The sequence below is a fragment of the Mercenaria mercenaria genome, chromosome 5 (genome assembly GCF_021730395.1).
Source record: "Mercenaria mercenaria strain notata chromosome 5, MADL_Memer_1, whole genome shotgun sequence".
Classification (NCBI taxonomy): domain Eukaryota; kingdom Metazoa; phylum Mollusca; class Bivalvia; order Venerida; family Veneridae; genus Mercenaria; species Mercenaria mercenaria.
In genome coordinates, this window is record NC_069365.1 from 74,001,546 (window position 1) to 74,018,270 (window position 16,725).

The 16,725-nt window shown below is 34.4% G+C and overlaps 1 protein-coding gene across 3 annotated transcripts in view; it reads right to left on the reverse strand.

The window, feature by feature from the left end:
* Positions 1-1,163: 1,163 nt before the first annotated feature.
* Positions 1,164-16,725, reverse strand: part of LOC123557632 (vascular endothelial growth factor receptor 1-like) — an 81,570-nt gene continuing 66,008 nt past the window's right edge. For all 3 annotated transcript variants that reach the window (XM_045349229.2, XM_045349228.2, XM_045349230.2), the window contains 12 exons: positions 13,565-13,745; positions 11,454-11,554; positions 10,935-11,071; positions 10,307-10,436; positions 8,080-8,184; positions 7,298-7,417; positions 6,242-6,579; positions 5,249-5,377; positions 4,469-4,539; positions 3,972-4,112; positions 2,899-3,004; positions 1,164-2,452 (listed from right to left, as the gene is read on the reverse strand). In XM_045349229.2, coding sequence (XP_045205164.2) covers positions 1,757-2,452; positions 2,899-3,004; positions 3,972-4,112; positions 4,469-4,539; positions 5,249-5,377; positions 6,242-6,579; positions 7,298-7,417; positions 8,080-8,184; positions 10,307-10,436; positions 10,935-11,071; positions 11,454-11,554; positions 13,565-13,745 — 2,255 coding nt within the window. In that variant the 3' untranslated portion in view covers positions 1,164-1,756. The remainder of the gene's footprint in view (positions 2,453-2,898; positions 3,005-3,971; positions 4,113-4,468; positions 4,540-5,248; positions 5,378-6,241; positions 6,580-7,297; positions 7,418-8,079; positions 8,185-10,306; positions 10,437-10,934; positions 11,072-11,453; positions 11,555-13,564; positions 13,746-16,725) is intronic.

Below are 16,725 nucleotides of genomic sequence, written 5' to 3' on the forward strand. Positions count from 1 at the left end.
TTGTCTTCAAACTCAATTTTATAACTTTTGATCCATTTCTTTCAGAAAACACAATACAAAATGTACCATTTAATACTGAACACATTGGCATTTCTACAATCATACTATCTGGAGTAGCAAAGAAAGTTAAAATAAGACTTAAGCCTAAAGGAGGCATATAGCGCTATTTGCGAAAGTCTTGAAAAGTTACATTCTTTTTCATTTTGTTTTTAAAGTATTTACGTGGATACTTTAAAAAAAAAATTTCAAGTTAAAAGGATCTCATGACTACAAAAACATAAAGGTTGCTAATGGTAACCTTGGAAAACTTCGCCAAATAAAATTTTGTCCCCTAAAATATGAAAAGGTATGCGAGAAGGAGTTGATTTCATGATCATATGCCAAACAAAATATTTAATGACGATACTATAATGAATTTCTCTCTCTTTGTGTTTTCATTTAAAATATTCATAAAGACAGAAATGAAAAAAGTTCATAAAATAAGAAATAAAATATTTAGTTTTTGTTTGAAACATTCTTAAAGAAAAATGTAAAATATTGAGTTTTTATATAAAATAATAATAAACTGAGGAAAAAGTATTAAAATCTTTGTGACATTAATAAGGCTATATAAAGAAATGCATTTAAGAAAAACAAGGTCACTTTCGGCATTAAAGACAATTTCACATACACACTAAACAAAATCCAATGCTGCTCTTTTTTTTTTCAGAATCTGCTGGGGCTTTCACTTATAAATGGGATTTTAATCCAAACCTCTAAGCAAAACAGTGATCGACCAACTTCCTGGAAAATTTGGCCCTTTTCACCTTTTCAGACCAAATTTGGCAATTCAACTCCAGGATTTCAATTTGTTAATTTTTGTCCCTTTGTTTCTTTGATTCATTCTGCATATTGTGAAATGCTTGACTATGAATCAGTTTCTTATTCAGTATATTGTAAATAAGAAATAGCCCAAATTCTGTGAATCTGCCCACCGGCTACAAATAAAGGCACAAATCTGATTTATCCCTGAACACAGTTTCATAAATGTTAGAATGTCCTGCACTAACCAAATATTGGAAGACCGTTTTGGAGTATTTAAAAAAAAAAAAGGTCTGTTCCGAAGGCACACATGTTTACCCAGCTTAAATGTAAATATTATGTCAAAAAAAGAACAGAGTGTAATAGTTAAGGTACTGTATGTAGTTATAACAATAATGTAAAGTTCACGATTAACATTTTGCAAAACACATCTCTGACCAAAGCTTTATAACATTTAACAAAAAGCCGTCAGTTTCTTTGGTTCCTTTTTTTGGCATGATAATAATGAACAACTCAACACATCACATTGTTTCCAATTTCAACATTTACTGAGTCTGTATTGTTTTTCATGCCATGACTTTTTAATTTCTGATTTCCAATAATGCATCACAGGAAAGATTGTTCTAGAGTGACACATGTCTTTAACTCAGCGTAGAAATCCTGTTAGTCTTGAACACTGACTTAAATTCCAACACAGCTGTTTTTTTCAATCCCTTCAATTCATCTTTACTCCCATTTAACTGCTGTCACTGCCAAATATTGCACCAATTCTGATTAAAGCCTACCTTTTGGTCTGTTTATATGATCTCAGATCCTTAGGAGTAAAACAGAACAGCCCAATTGGCAGTTTGTAAGATCTCAGATCTTCAACAGACATGTGGAGTTAAACAAAACAGCTCAACTGTTAAGATTAGTTATGAAGTAATGACCTTAATGAAGATACAACCTTTTTTTTTCAGACATTGGTTTCTGTTGCCTCCTCCATTACTGCTCTATAATCCGGAGGCTGTAAATCGTTAAAATTATACCCGCTAGACAACAATCTAGCCTGTCCATTTCCAACATTCTTAGAGTTACTTCCCTTTGTCGGGGTTATGCCATTCATTTCAAACACTGGCACATCCTGCATATTCATACTCTTTGGTGACAAATAACCATCATTTTCATCAATTTTATCCGGCGAACTTCCGGGAGCAAAGCTCTCATGTCCACTATCACTATCTTCATTCCCGTGAACTTCCGCTTGTGTATTCAACCGTATTGGCGACCCGTTCTTTCGGCGTTTTCTCCCTGGAGAATCTCTTGTCTGCACTTCATCTACATTGTGAATAAGAGGCTGAACTTCAATGTCTTGTTGTTTATTTTTCAACCTATCTTTGGCAGCATTCTTTTTAGTCAAATCAAAATTCACGTATCTTTCCTCCGTGTCACTATCCTTTTTATTACGCTTCAAATCAACAACTAACTTTTCAGTTTCACTAGATTTCACATTGCCTGTAGGAGGGGGTGGCGCTAACGACATTTTGGTATAATCGGTGGGCTCTTCTATAGCCATAGAGTTCATACTCAGATACCCGGGCTCGACACCTGTTGCTCCTTCAACAGTTTCATCATCCTCTCCATCGAAATGGCAACCAAGGTCCAAATAATACTGAAATAAGGGCAGAATATACAGACAAAATATTTCAGATTAATTATATTCTCATTTATGTACTCTGTAAAGTTATATCGGAACCTTATATCATTTTTCCATTTTATATATCTTAATTTTATACTGGGTGTGTGACTTCATTTTAATTTGTGTCACTGTGTCAAAAATTATGTTGATAATTATGTCTTACACAGGCTATAGAACAAGTGTTTGTCATTTATAATTGTAAATTAGTATGTCAGAAAGAAGATTAGACTTTTATCAAGATTTTCACAGTGTAATAATATTTATGTTGTCTTAAAGTTTTGTATTATCCTAACTGCAAAAGTTTACATAGTTCTCAATAAAAATCTAATAACCTCTAAGTAACCCTTTTTCCTTATAAAACTGAACTGAAGTTTTATTTTGACTTAAGAATACAGCTTGGTTAATCCATATAAAGTTACCTGTTTGACATTGTCTTCTAGGAAATCTCCCATCACATTGACTAGTTGTGTAAATGTTGGTCTGTCTTCAGGATCTACTTCCCAACAGGCCAACATCACATTGTATCTGTAAAATATACCAAAACCATAAACCTGAATGAACCCTGGGATAAAACAACAATATGGTATACAAGTAGGGTCATATATATTTCTAAATAGCTTTTATGGTAGCCTTATAATTGTTTAAGTAAAGTACTGTGAAATCATTTAATTTTGTGGGCATGAAATTTCGTGGTTTTGGTCAAAACGGCAATTTCGTGGGGATACGAATTCGTGGGTTTCAACTTCTGAACACAAAATGAATTGGAATTTTACTTGTTCGTTGGGATTAAATTTCGTGGATTGACCCAACAACGAAATCCACGAAAATTAGTCCCCCACGAAAATTAATGATTTCACAGTATGCATGGTATACAAAATTTTTCTCTTGATCTGCAATGTTGTATTCGGCTCGAGTAGATCTTGCCAGATCTGGATATCATGAGGCACTTGCGCCTAAAATCAAGCAAGCCAAATGCATCACACCAAATCAAGGTGCTGTTTTAACTTTTTTTATTTTATAACTCTTCCTATTTCTTGAGTGATCTTGGCCAAAATGGACTATAATTTTAGGCAAATAAGACTAAAGGTAATCTTTTTGACACACTGTATGTCAGGATGCTATCAATATACAATAAACATTCCTATCATTAGTTATTTTTCCATGTCCAATGGGAGCTGATCACAGTTTTGTTATTATTTAGGAAATACATACTGTATTTCAGATAGAAACTTTGTAGGTATATAGTAAAGGAAGTATCTTTGCTATAAACTACAGTCAAACCTGTATTAAGGAGCCAGTCAAGGAGCAACATAATCTGGCTGTTTAATGTAGGTGGCTGCTTCAGACAAGTTGAAATTGGAACAAAATGTCAATTTAAGAAGTTAACCAACTGGCACTTAAGGCAAATGGCTGTTTAATACAGGTAGCTGCAAAGGTAGATTCAACTGTAGTATAGTGGTTCAAAAAGAGATCATAAAGCTCTGATACATACATGTCTTGGTTAGCTTGAGGAGGCTGTTCCATCCTGTACCCATCCTTGAGAAGTCCTATAAACTTATCATTGAGGTCTATACCAGGGTACGGACTTCCACCTAGAGAGAAAACCTCCCACAGAAATATACCATATGACCAGCTGCAAGGATAGAAATGAATATTGCTTTTTCAAAATCTTTGACAAAAACAGTAACTGAAAATTACATTGCTAGTGTATGTTACCTTAAATTTAAAGTCCAATCCTCTAAAGCAAGACACTAAACACTTCAGAACACAAATGTTATGGTCAGTAAAACATTAATGTTTAACTTTGTAACCCAAGGCTTCCATAAAATTTTTATTTTAAAACTCTTTCCAAAACATAATACAATGTTATTATATATTCAATTTTCAGCATATTTTGTATCCAAGCTAATACAGACTCATATGTCAAGTTTCCACACATGAATTCTATTTATAGGGTTTATGTTAATTACAAAGCAGCTTTCAACTTACACATCACTTTTGGTGGTATATAACCTATGTGTGAGAGATTCTATGGCCATCCACTTCACTGGTACTGGACCCTGTAAAAATATGTTTGTTTTGCATGAAACCTAATTTACAAAGAAACTTGCACAATAATCTCAACAATGTATATAATTTACCAATACATATATATACAGAGACATAGAAATATTCTACAAATTATAATGAAGACTTTGTTTTGTTGAATGTTCGTCACACATTCACAATTCTGATCTTTAGGCAATTTTCCAGCATTATCAGTGGAGGAAGGTCACACTTGTTCCTCTCCATACCCTACTTCAGACATGGGTGAGCACCTAGACAGAACTACTGACCTTCCCATAGCTTACTGGAAAGTTTCGAATATGAAAAAAAATGTTACATCCAAAGCAAGGTTTTGGACCAGAAGTGGGAAATGAACTTCAACCATGACTGACCTACCTGTTTTAGGACACATATAAAAAGAAAGACAAGAAACTATAAGCCCAGCTGGAAAGAGTATAAAAAGTAATTCAGTTTACTATCTCTGGAATCTGGTTCTATCCTATTTCACTTTTAGCCTGCTAAATTTCTAAAATGGACTGGTCCATTATTCAATTTGGGCAGTACCATTTATCATTCAAAGGGGTGTTCAATGAAAATTTACTTACTGAATAGCAAACAGTGCAGACAACTTGGTCTGCACCGGTCACAAAAGCAAAATCACTTGTTGCCAGCAGGCTAAAGGTTAAACGACCCATTTTTAGAAATTACTATGTCAATACTTACATCTCCTTTCTTCCTATATTCCTCATTTGCATATTTGTAACAATCTTTCGAAAGACCAAAGTCACAAATCTTTACAACATTGTCTTCTGCTAATAACACATTTCTTGCTGCCAAATCTCTGTGTATATACTGAAAATGAGGACAGAAATCAAATGTCCACATCTTACTTAACTTTTAAGATGCAAGTTTAATTTAGTTCAGTTTATTTCAGCTCGATTATGATGAATTTTGAACTTTATTTGAACCTGGAGTCCTCTTCCTGGGAAAAACTGAACTCACGGGTGTCTTCTGAGAAGGTCAATACCTCATGCTCTACAGACCAAAGCTTGTTCTTTATATAAAAGTTTGCTTGTATATATAAACTCTACTGTGGAATCATTCAATTTCGTAATTAGGGCCAAAACAACTAGAGTTGCTTTTGAGAAAAGCGCATGTCTCCCACAACTGCCTAATCATCTGAATAGTAGTATATGAGTCAACCATGCACCAAGAACTCAATTGCCTTATCAGACTTTGAGTGCTTTCCGAAGTGCCTGGGCCGATTTGCCAGTTATCGAACTTGGCGCCGATTTGCCAGTTATCGAACTTGGCCGAGGACTTATTGGCAAACACATTTTGTTCAAGTTTGGTGAAGACTGGATGAGAAATGTTCGACTTAGAGAGCAGACAAGATTTGTAACAGACAGACAGACACACAGAGGAGTAAATCAATATGTCTCCTACACCACTGTGTGGTGGAAGACATAACTATATGTATTCATACTGATACGACTTTGTGGACTTTAACTTGAGAACATAAAATGAATGTGAAGTTAAGTTGTTCACTGGGATTTATTAATTTCATGGATTGACCTTGAAATCCTTGAAAATAAGTCCCTCAAAAATATTAATGATTTCACTGTATTTACAGCACCAAGATTCTCCCTGATGTATCCCTAATAGAAACATGTACGTTTTGGAGATCTTTTAAACAGAACTTCATGTCTTGCAAACCTTTTTCGATGCTAAATATTCCATTCCCCTTGCAACTTGAAATGACCATGATATCATATTTTTCTTTGTGAGTGGTGGCCCCAACAAGGCAGCCGTATTATCCGGAGCTGCCTTGTTCATATAGTACGGTTTTGTTGCTGACGTTGCCGGCTTTTTCAAATCACCATCTGGTACTGGAGCTGCCATCTCTGGTGGATGATCCCCTGCCTCCTTCATTTTCTGGGTCACAGGGTCAAGGTAGTCATCGTTCATGGTATCTTGAAACTCGTCCTTGTGTTTCAGAATGTAGTTACGAAGATTACCAAAGTGACAATATTCTACAATCACATAAAGCTCTCCTGAAAGTATAATACAAACATTATATATCAGGTTATATAGGAGTACCATTCACATACATTCTTGTGAAATAATACTCATATCAAAACATGAACAAAGAACTTTCATTATTTCTATATTAATACATATACTTCTCTTATAAATATATACTGGTAGTTCATTACATGTTTTTTCAGTCAGTTCATAATATTATTTTTTTCTGAAAGCCTTCAATAAAACAGAAAGGAGCTATTTAAATGTAAGCAATAAATTGTGGAATAACAATGAATTTTAAAATCTGAACTAAGTCTGGTACTCAAAGGTATCACAGTCTTTAACTTGTTTTTTGAACTGCTTTAAAATTGTCTTGTGAAATTATTTCAGCCATTTAAGGTAAGCATTGTTTCCCAATTCTGCATCAATACTGACTTAATATCCACAATAAAATGACAGCTTTCTCACATGACTAATATATGGAAAATGATTGACTTCAGAGACACTGTTTTCTGTCAAATTGGCGTGGAAAACAAACACCCCACCCACTGCTTGAACTCACTATCCCTCATATAAGTGTCTTGGTGTCTGTGTACTGAGCTATAGGGATGAGGATAGGGGCTCTACATCTTCAACTTATAAATAAAAATGACAGTTACTTTGGCAGACATTTGTAAGTTAATGATTTGATAATTCATGCAAAGTGCGAATAATTAAAGACAGGAAGAAAATGTAAGAAATTATTACCTCTGGCAATATTTTTGGTTACTGCTCCTAACAAATTTAATATATTAAGATGTTGACCAATATGTATAAGTATCTTCAGCTCTGATAACAATGTCATCATCTGCTCTCTATCTGTACAATCTGTCAAAGAAATAAAATGAGCCGCGCCATGAGAAAATAACATAGTGGCTTTGCGACCAGCATGGATCCAGACCAGCCTGCGCATCCGCGCAGTCTGGTCAGGATCCATGCTGTTGGCTTTTAAAGCCTATTGGAATTGGAGAAACTGTTAGCGAACAGCATGGATCCTGACCAGACTGCGTGGATGCGCAGGCTGGTCTGGATCCATGCTGGTCGCAAAGCCACTATGTTGGTTTTCTCATGGCGCGGCTCAAATCAAGTTTACAGTAAAATCAAACAATTTGATGTGGCTCAAACTTTCATTATTTGTGAAATTGTTATTGGTTTCTGTGGTAGAATGTTCATTATAGAAATCCACTTATGAAATATACACGACTATGTCTATAAACAAAAACATCACTTTCACGAGTGATTATTTCCGTAAACATTTGTACGTGCACTGTCAGTTAGCTAACATAGCAAAAAATATTAAATCCTTTGCAAAAAAAAATCTGTTTTTTCAGTATCTCAATCTTTTTGTTTTTGGCATTTCTAGTGGAGAACGTCTTTACAGTCTCAGCAATTAAGATATAAAAAGCTCTTTTGAGTATGTAATTGTTCACATTTAATGACAAATTTCTTTTGAGAACTGAAGTACTTAATAAGTAATAATTTTAATCTACCTTTAACCATTTTAACTGCCACACTTAAAACATCCACATGATCGACAATGCCAATAGCTTCAGCTTTCACAACACGACCAAATGCTCCCTGACCTAATATCATTCCTGAAATAAAACGCAACACTTGACAAGAACTGTCTGTAAAGATCAACGATCTCTGGTTAAATGTGGGTATCCCCTTTGAGGCAATTGTTTCTTAAATAATCAAGATGAAGTCAATTTATTTTACATCTAAATTCTCTTTTTGTTTTTCTAAAGAAACTATGCTCAGCAATATCTGCTTCACACATTTCAGAATTAACAATCTACCGTATTTTACCTAAGTCTTGGGACACCCTAAATCTTGGGACACCCCTAAAATGTGGAAAAATAATTTTTTTTTTGACCCTAAGTTTTTGGACATGTATTTTCTCAGCGTATTTTTCGTCCCTAAGTGTTGGGACTAAGGTTGTATACTGATTCAAGATGTAACCCAAATACCGTTATTATACATTGTATGGTGTTGTATCGATCAAAATGTCAAATAATTATGCAGCCAGGAAGTCCAATTTTCATTATTTATTTATTTTTATTTACCACTGACTGGAATTTACCCGCGAATCGTACAGATATCAAAACGCCATGCCGGTAATTTTCCATTCCACGAGCACGTGCGACCTATCGTAATGTCTAACTTACAACACCGTTACTTTTGTTCATCGACACGTATACAAAAAACGCGCGTCACGCATTCATTTTTTGATTTTATCGCTTCAGATTTTCAACACCGATTGAGAAGTAATATAGTTTGAATTCTATAACGATCTTAAAAAGGTATCGACAGAAATGTTGGCAAAATTCTATAAAAACGGTCGAATTTTCGTAAAATTACTTGCAAAATTTCAAACAGCGCGATCCTAAATACTTATTTCTTTCTTAAAGTAAATAAATGATACAAACTATGGGCATAAAATTCAGACTTTTGACCAGAAAGTACAAAAAAACAGATTAGAAAAATCTTAAATAACGAAAAGGCGGCAGCAATTTAAAAATATGAAGTAAAACGATTTTTGGCAAACAGATTTCTGTTACGTGACCTCGTGAACGTAAATAGAAAATGCGTTAAAAAATAAAAACAATAATGATGTTGTTGCGCATTTTTAAGAAGTTTTGAATGAATCTTTGTACATGTACATTTATTTTTTGACACAACACTTTATAATAAGATATTCTTCTCAAACCATTTTGTAATTTCCTTGAGGGCAAATAGGTCACAGAGGTAAGATATCCGCTATTATAGTTTGACACGTTTACCTGTCAGTTTATACGGGATATTGCACATTCACTTTAACAAATTAAAAAGAAGCTTTTTTTTATTGATTGTTACAACACTAGATCTACTTCTCAGCACTTAAGAAACGAGGCGGTACGATCAAACAGTGATGTGCAACATGGCGCAAAAACATGACGTAATGCCATGAAAATCTCGGGGAAACTATACCGCTTTGATCTCCACTTCTAATGTCATGATACCGACACACTTCTTTTAGCTCTTTGAGGGGATGTTAAATGATGATGAAAACAAGGCCAATTACTTTGTTTATCAACAGAATAATTACCGATAATCTTTAAGTTGTTTTTTTTTTCGCTTTCAACACGGGTGGGTGGGGGATGTTACCCGATGACGATTATTATGTCCATATTTTTGGGACACTTTTCAAAATAATTATTTTTCGGGAAATAAGGCTTGGGACAGTGAAAAAAATAATTATTTTATGCTGTCCCAAGACTTAGGTAAAATACGGTAAATATAAAGAAATCTTTGTCGACACAGTAAGATGAACTGTGACAGAAAAGAATTCCATGGAAGTATATACCGATATACTTAGCTATACTCAATTTCCAACACTTTTACCCAAAATAAGACATATCAGTTAGTGCATATCCTTAAAACTTGCTGCCATTTTTTCATGAAGGATTTCATGAAGAAAACACCTACAAAATAACTATTGCAAAACTATGATTCATGTATGTTAGTCAAAAATATGACTGTTGTTTATTATGCAGTAAAACACAAATTGCTCATAGTCACAATGGGACGAGCATAATGCTCAAGCTGTCCATGGTTTCCAGTGATCCAAACATAGAGAAAAAAACTGAAAATGGCCACAGACCCCATAAATTGCTCGAGACAGCCCCGATACTCAAGTCATCTGCATTCGTGTGAGAAATGTTTCACTGTATTTACCTAATCGTAGTCTTTCTTTTGGAAATTCCCATTTAGCGTCATATGGAATACAAGATGTCTGCTCATCTATTGGCATGTCAGGGTTATAATCTCCCTTTGGCTGTATCAAATACTGCTCTAATTCTTTGTGCTGAAAAAAAAATGCAAGCAATTATAATGTAGTTTAAATGAAATAAACACGAAAATATGCTATATCTGTGAATGAAAATTTTAACGTTTTGAATTTCTTTCCAAATACCAAGGGACAATAATTTTAGAGTGTTACCAAAACACCCAGTGAAACTGTTTCCGTAGAATACTGGTCTAAACTGCCTAAAACTAAAATAATAAAGCTCCAAATGAAACAAAGATTGTGTAAATCTGATGACAAAACTAACAGTGAACTGAAATGCTTCTTATGCAGTTGCAGGTATCTGACACAAGGTAATCTGCATTTTCTAGGCAACTGTACATTTTCACATGCTATTTCAGCATTTTAGACCGTTTATGGCTTTCCATATAAGTGGGGTGTTAAAATCATTCACAAAAAACATAAAATTGAATTGAAAACTGCTGAATGTATTTGTACACTATTTTACTGGAAACCGCTACCTGTTATTCTAGTTTAAGTACAAAAAATAAAGCTTACAAGTTCCATAGATTTTCTCCTGTATACCCAGCAAAGAATGAAGACAGCCACAATAAGGGCTGCAACCACTATGCAACACACAATAATAACATTGGTCTCCCATGATGCTAAAGTTGGTGGACGCTCTGTCGGCCGCGCTGTGAGAAAAAAACGTGTTTCCTGACAAAGTTTAGTTATACAAATTATCTCACACAAATAATTTTGGTTTAACTATGATTACTGTTTGAAGCTTATTATCATTACTCCCCTGATGACACAAAGTATATACAATAGAACCATGCACAGTGGCACTATAGTCCTGGGTTCCCGATTACAGGGGTATTTAACCACTGTTTCCACAATCCTTTACCATGCATGCATGCTAATCACAAATCCAGGATCAGTAATGGAACAAAGTTAACGTAAATTTTGAGAACTTTCTCTATAATCAGTGTAAAATAAACAGGTCTAAACTTTAAAACTGACAGTATTCAAAATGAGGTGTAATAGAGCAGTAAAGAAGACATAAAGTAAACCTACCATATGTGTAAGTAAAGTTTCTGGCAATAAAACCACCTCTGTTTTCTGCCATACATGTATATACTCCACTAAAACTGGAATCAGTGGCATTGATCTTCAACCTGAAAGCACAAGACAGTTACATCATCAACTAGCAGCATATAATTAGGTTATGACATTATTCAAGGTCAAAAGGTCAAGTCAGATGAGCAATACGAGGCCATCATGACCCTCTTGTTGCTATTTCACCTTACTATTTCACCAAGAACTAAGTAAAGAATGAAAAAAAAAGTTACTTAGCACTGTTACACAATACAATCGAGTTATTATAACCATATCTTGATCTGCAATGTTGTTTTTGGCTCGAGTGGATTTTGCCAGGTCTGTATCAAACACGGTGTTAGTGCAGAGCATGATCCAGTGTAACAAAATCCACTACAGTTGAATGCATCATGGAACATCAAGGTACTACTTTAATGACCCTTTTACTACATACATATATACCTAAATCAAGTGCTATCTAAGCTAAAACTGACTGCAAACTTAAGACTGAAAACTTGTTTGAAACAGTGAACTTTTTGGCTTATGGAAATTCGAGACACAATCATCTGTCATTTCCAACCTCATATTTGATGCCACAGTCCAACCACGGAATATCTTTCTGTGTCCTGTGAGAGTTAAATACAGAGTTTTGTATTCATTTTTATTCAATGCTTATTCTTCGTGTGAAAAAAAATCTGAAAAGAACCTGGTGATGGGAGATCATGCTACGTTTAGTGATGATTAACTTACACGAAATGTGACTATTCCCAACACAGTATTACTAAAAGATACTGCAGAAAGGAAAACCTTACACAAGAGTAAAATGTCATGATGAAATGTTCTCAAACATCTAGCAAAAACTGATTCTATAAAAAACAAGAGCTGTCCGTAAGACAGCCAAGCTCGACTATTCGAAATATTGTCACAGAAGCAGAAATTATTACCCAAAATGTTAAATATCAAAAGAGTTTTAAGTTCCAAATGGGACAAATTTGACCAAAATGCATATCAGAGTTATGGACTTGATGCAATCAACTAGTTTTAAACCCGAAGAAACATGTTAAGTTTCAATTCCATACTGCATAGTTTGGAGATAGTAACTTGCATGTAAAACTTTAACCAAATTTTCTAAGTCCAAAAGGGGCATAATTTGCTCAAAATACATGTTAAGAGTTATGGAACTTGACCCAGTGAGGTTGGTAACTGACCTAGAAAAGAATAAATAAGTTTCAAATCTATATGCCTTTCAGTAATAGCTGTATGTACTTGCACGCAAAACTTAACCAGAATTTTCTAAGTCCAAAGGGGCATAATTTGGCTAAATACATGTCAGAGTTATGGGACTTGATTCTATCAACATTTATAACCCGAAGACAAATGTGAAGTTTCAATTTAATATCTGCATTAATTTTGGAGATAGTAACTTGAATGTAAAACTTTAACCAGGATTTTCTAAGTCCAAAAGGGGGCATAATTTGCTCAAAATACATGTCAGAGTTATGGGACTTGACCCAGTGAGGTAGGTAATTGATCTAAAAAAAGAAAAAATAAGTTTCAAATCTATATGCCTTTTAGTAATAGATGTATGTACTTGCAGGCAAACTTTAACCAGAATTTTCTAAGTCCAAAAGGTTAAATATCAAAAGAATTTTAAGTTCAAAAGGGGACATAATTTGACCAAAATGAAGGTCAGAGTTATGGGACTTGGTGCTATCAACTATTTTATAAACCCCGAAGACACATGTGAAGTTCCAATCAATATCTGCATTAGTTTTGGAGATAGTAACTTGCATGTAAAACTTTAACCAGAATTTCTAAGTCCAAAAGGGGCATAATTTGCTCAAAATACATGTTAGAGTTATGGAACTTGACCCATGAGGTTGTAATTGACCTAGAAAAAAATAAATAATTTCAAAGTTATATGCCTTTAATGATAGCTGTATGTACTTGCATGCAAAAACTTAAACCAAGGAGTGACGCCGACGCCGACGCCAGGGTGAGTAGAATAGCTAGACTATTCTTTGAATAGTTGAGCTAAAAACACAGCACACTAAAAGTTCATGAAGATTACACAAAAATGCAACACAAACCTTCGACTTTCATCAACAATTTCATATCCTTGTGTCATGTTTTCCGGATCCAGCTTCTCAAAATCTTTGTACCAGTAAATCACAGGCGTTGGCAAACCCTCCACCTCACAGTCGTATGCAAATGACTTGTCGTCGATTAAAGTCTTTGAGGGTTCAGTAGAAAACATAGGAGGACGAATATCTGTTACGTAAAAGAAAGAATAATAAGTAAGTTTTATTTGGCACAAGTGTACATGACATGGCAATAGAGCGATAAAACAAATGACAAATCAATGCATAATAAATATTACATAGTGACAAACCAACAATTCATTAGACAGTTATATCATATTACTCAGCAAAGCCATGTAATGCTCACCAATACCACGGATAACACAAAAAAGATGAAATGATTCTTCTTATTTCCATTGTGGTCCCTGGGTATGTAAATGATTTACAAACATAAGAATAATGCCATTTTTTTATTTGCAAGGGGCCCGATGTATCCTAAGGTATTCTGCAGATGTTATGGCAAGAAACTAATATGATTTAATGCTATTCTAGCATAAAACATACAAAAAGCTAACTTTAATTAAATCAAAAGCATTAATATCTTTTTAAAAGTAATTATGCATTACAGGGTCATTGTAACTTTACGTTTTGCCATGGAATAATATACATAAAGGTATGTTAACCTTGATAATACACCTCTACTCAATGTCAGAACATCCCTTTCTGGGATATTGCAGAAATGGACCGAAATTTCCAAAAGAACCAAGTTGAACATACTTCAGTGAGGATTATCCGAAAGATGGCTTTATTACTTTAAAAGTTCTGACTTCCGTCAGGGTTCCAACCAAAAACAATCACAGACAAGTTATTTTTTTTATTTAATTCATTTGATTTGAGGATCTGCCAAACACTGAAGCCATGATTTCTGTTTTTATCCTGATATGTCCCTTTCCATGTCTCCAGCACATTTCCCAGTTCTAAAGTGGAAATTTTTGGCGTCTGTCACTAGTTTTCATTGAAGGGTTTGTCTTAATTCAGAGGCAAGTGGCGTAACCCACTCAGCCACGGAGGCCAAAAACTTAAAGCCTGCTTATAATTTGAAACAATAAAGCACACTTAATTATAGAATTAATGTTTTTTATGATTTTATGCATGATGCTTGGAAATAAATGATAACTTCCAATACTAAACATCCACCCCTACTTATCTGTAAATCTTATGTACCTAAAAATCTTTCCTATATATAGAAACAGAATAATAAGTGCTTATTGTTTAATAAATAAACAGGCATTATCAGTTCTAAAAATATCTTTAAACACTCAAAAATAACACTTAAATAGATTTTAATGCAATATGTGCATGTCTCAACGTGAATCTTTTTTTTGAAATTATTTCTTGCTTTGTTTTCTTGTGTTTTGAATCAGAGTGAATCAATCTATTTCAAACAGCGACTTCTCAGCTTTTCTCATTCTTGAAGACTACAGACTTCCTTCACAGCAGCATTTCAGGCACCTAGATAGAATCACTGATATTTAGCAAACTGGACAGATGTCTGATCAATGGCATCTCAATGTTTCAAACACACAGTGAAGGGCAAGTTAGTCAATGTAAATGAGTCTGATGAGAGGTAAATTTATGGGAAAGAAGCTATCTGCCTTAGTAGGGAGACATTTGCTCAGCAAAGTTTCAACCGGGGCAAACCTTTGGTATGATAAGACATGATGCACCTTTTGTGCCATAACCTATGCAAGTGGGCACGTTTTCAAGAGAGGTTGGCGGTCACTATGCTCCATGAAAAATAGTAAGAAATAAAATGAACATCAAACGATGTACTCTGACTAATTTTCTAAGCATTCAGTTGTCTAAAATGCCAGGTATTTCATTTCTAAATATTATGATATATTAAAAGCAGTTCACTAACAGTTATTTACTAGTACATGTATAATTCTTCCAAAATGACTCAGAGCCTCATTTCAAAATAAAACAATATATACGCCTGCCAGCTTTAAGAGGGGTTGTGCACTCGGTCTCCCCACTGTATCTGCCTATGGCCTACTGCGAAATCATTTATTTATGAGGGACAAATTTTCATGGATTTCTGGGTTCCATAAACCAAAAAAAATTAAATCTCAACAAACTAGCAAAGTTCCCATTCTTTTATCTCGATAAGTAGTAATTTGTGTATATTCCAATGAAAGAGCCGTTTTGTGCAAAAACTGAAATTTCACTCCCACAAATTAAATGGTTTCACAGTACATTGACTCCTTAATGATTATTTACATTACACAAATCCCTGAAGATCTGTCATCTGTCATTGTGAGAGAGTATGAATAGCAAACATTTCCATAAATAGACTACATAATTTACCACTGTCACTGTATCAGTACATCAACTTACTACAGAGACGGTTCTAGTCAATAATGCTAATAATACACTGACGATTTGATTACACATTTTGCTCGATATATCAGTCATGAAGAATTTTTGAAAAATTCTTTATTATGTTCCATTATACAATGTTATTCATCTCTTCTTGGTAAAGTGAACCATACAAAAACTCCTAAAAAAATAAATCTGAGCAAAACATGACACAAACTTGCACAACTTCCCTCCATACAAATCAAAATCTGACCAGCTATTCAGGAGTTTATGTCTAAAAGAAAGTTATCAGACAAAAGCAATCGCCATATATCTACTCTTGTCAGGGCAAACATCTCAAGTAACATTACCCTAGCAGGTGGGGTAATATTTACAAGACTTCGTAACTCTCTGACAGATGTATAAAACTAGATGCCATGGGCAACATGTCGAGCCCGCCAGCTGTCAAAAGGACTGGGAGTTGCACAAGACACTCCCTGTCTCACTGAGGCAAACATTTATGCCAAATAACAAAAGAGATTGCAAAAAGTTACAATATAAGTTATTTAAAGTAACAACAAAGGGACGTAAATCTTAAAAAGAAAAGAAAAAAAAAAGTCCACACAAAAATCCTCACCAGCAGAGATAGGTCAAAATTCACCTGAAATTGGATGTAACATGCATGTTGTACTACAGGAAAGTGGTCTTGATTTTTCCCTACAACCAGTAATAAAAAAGTCACGAATATAAGCTATTTATAGTAACAACAAAGGGAAGTAATTCTAATATCTTGCGCACGACACTCTGTCTCA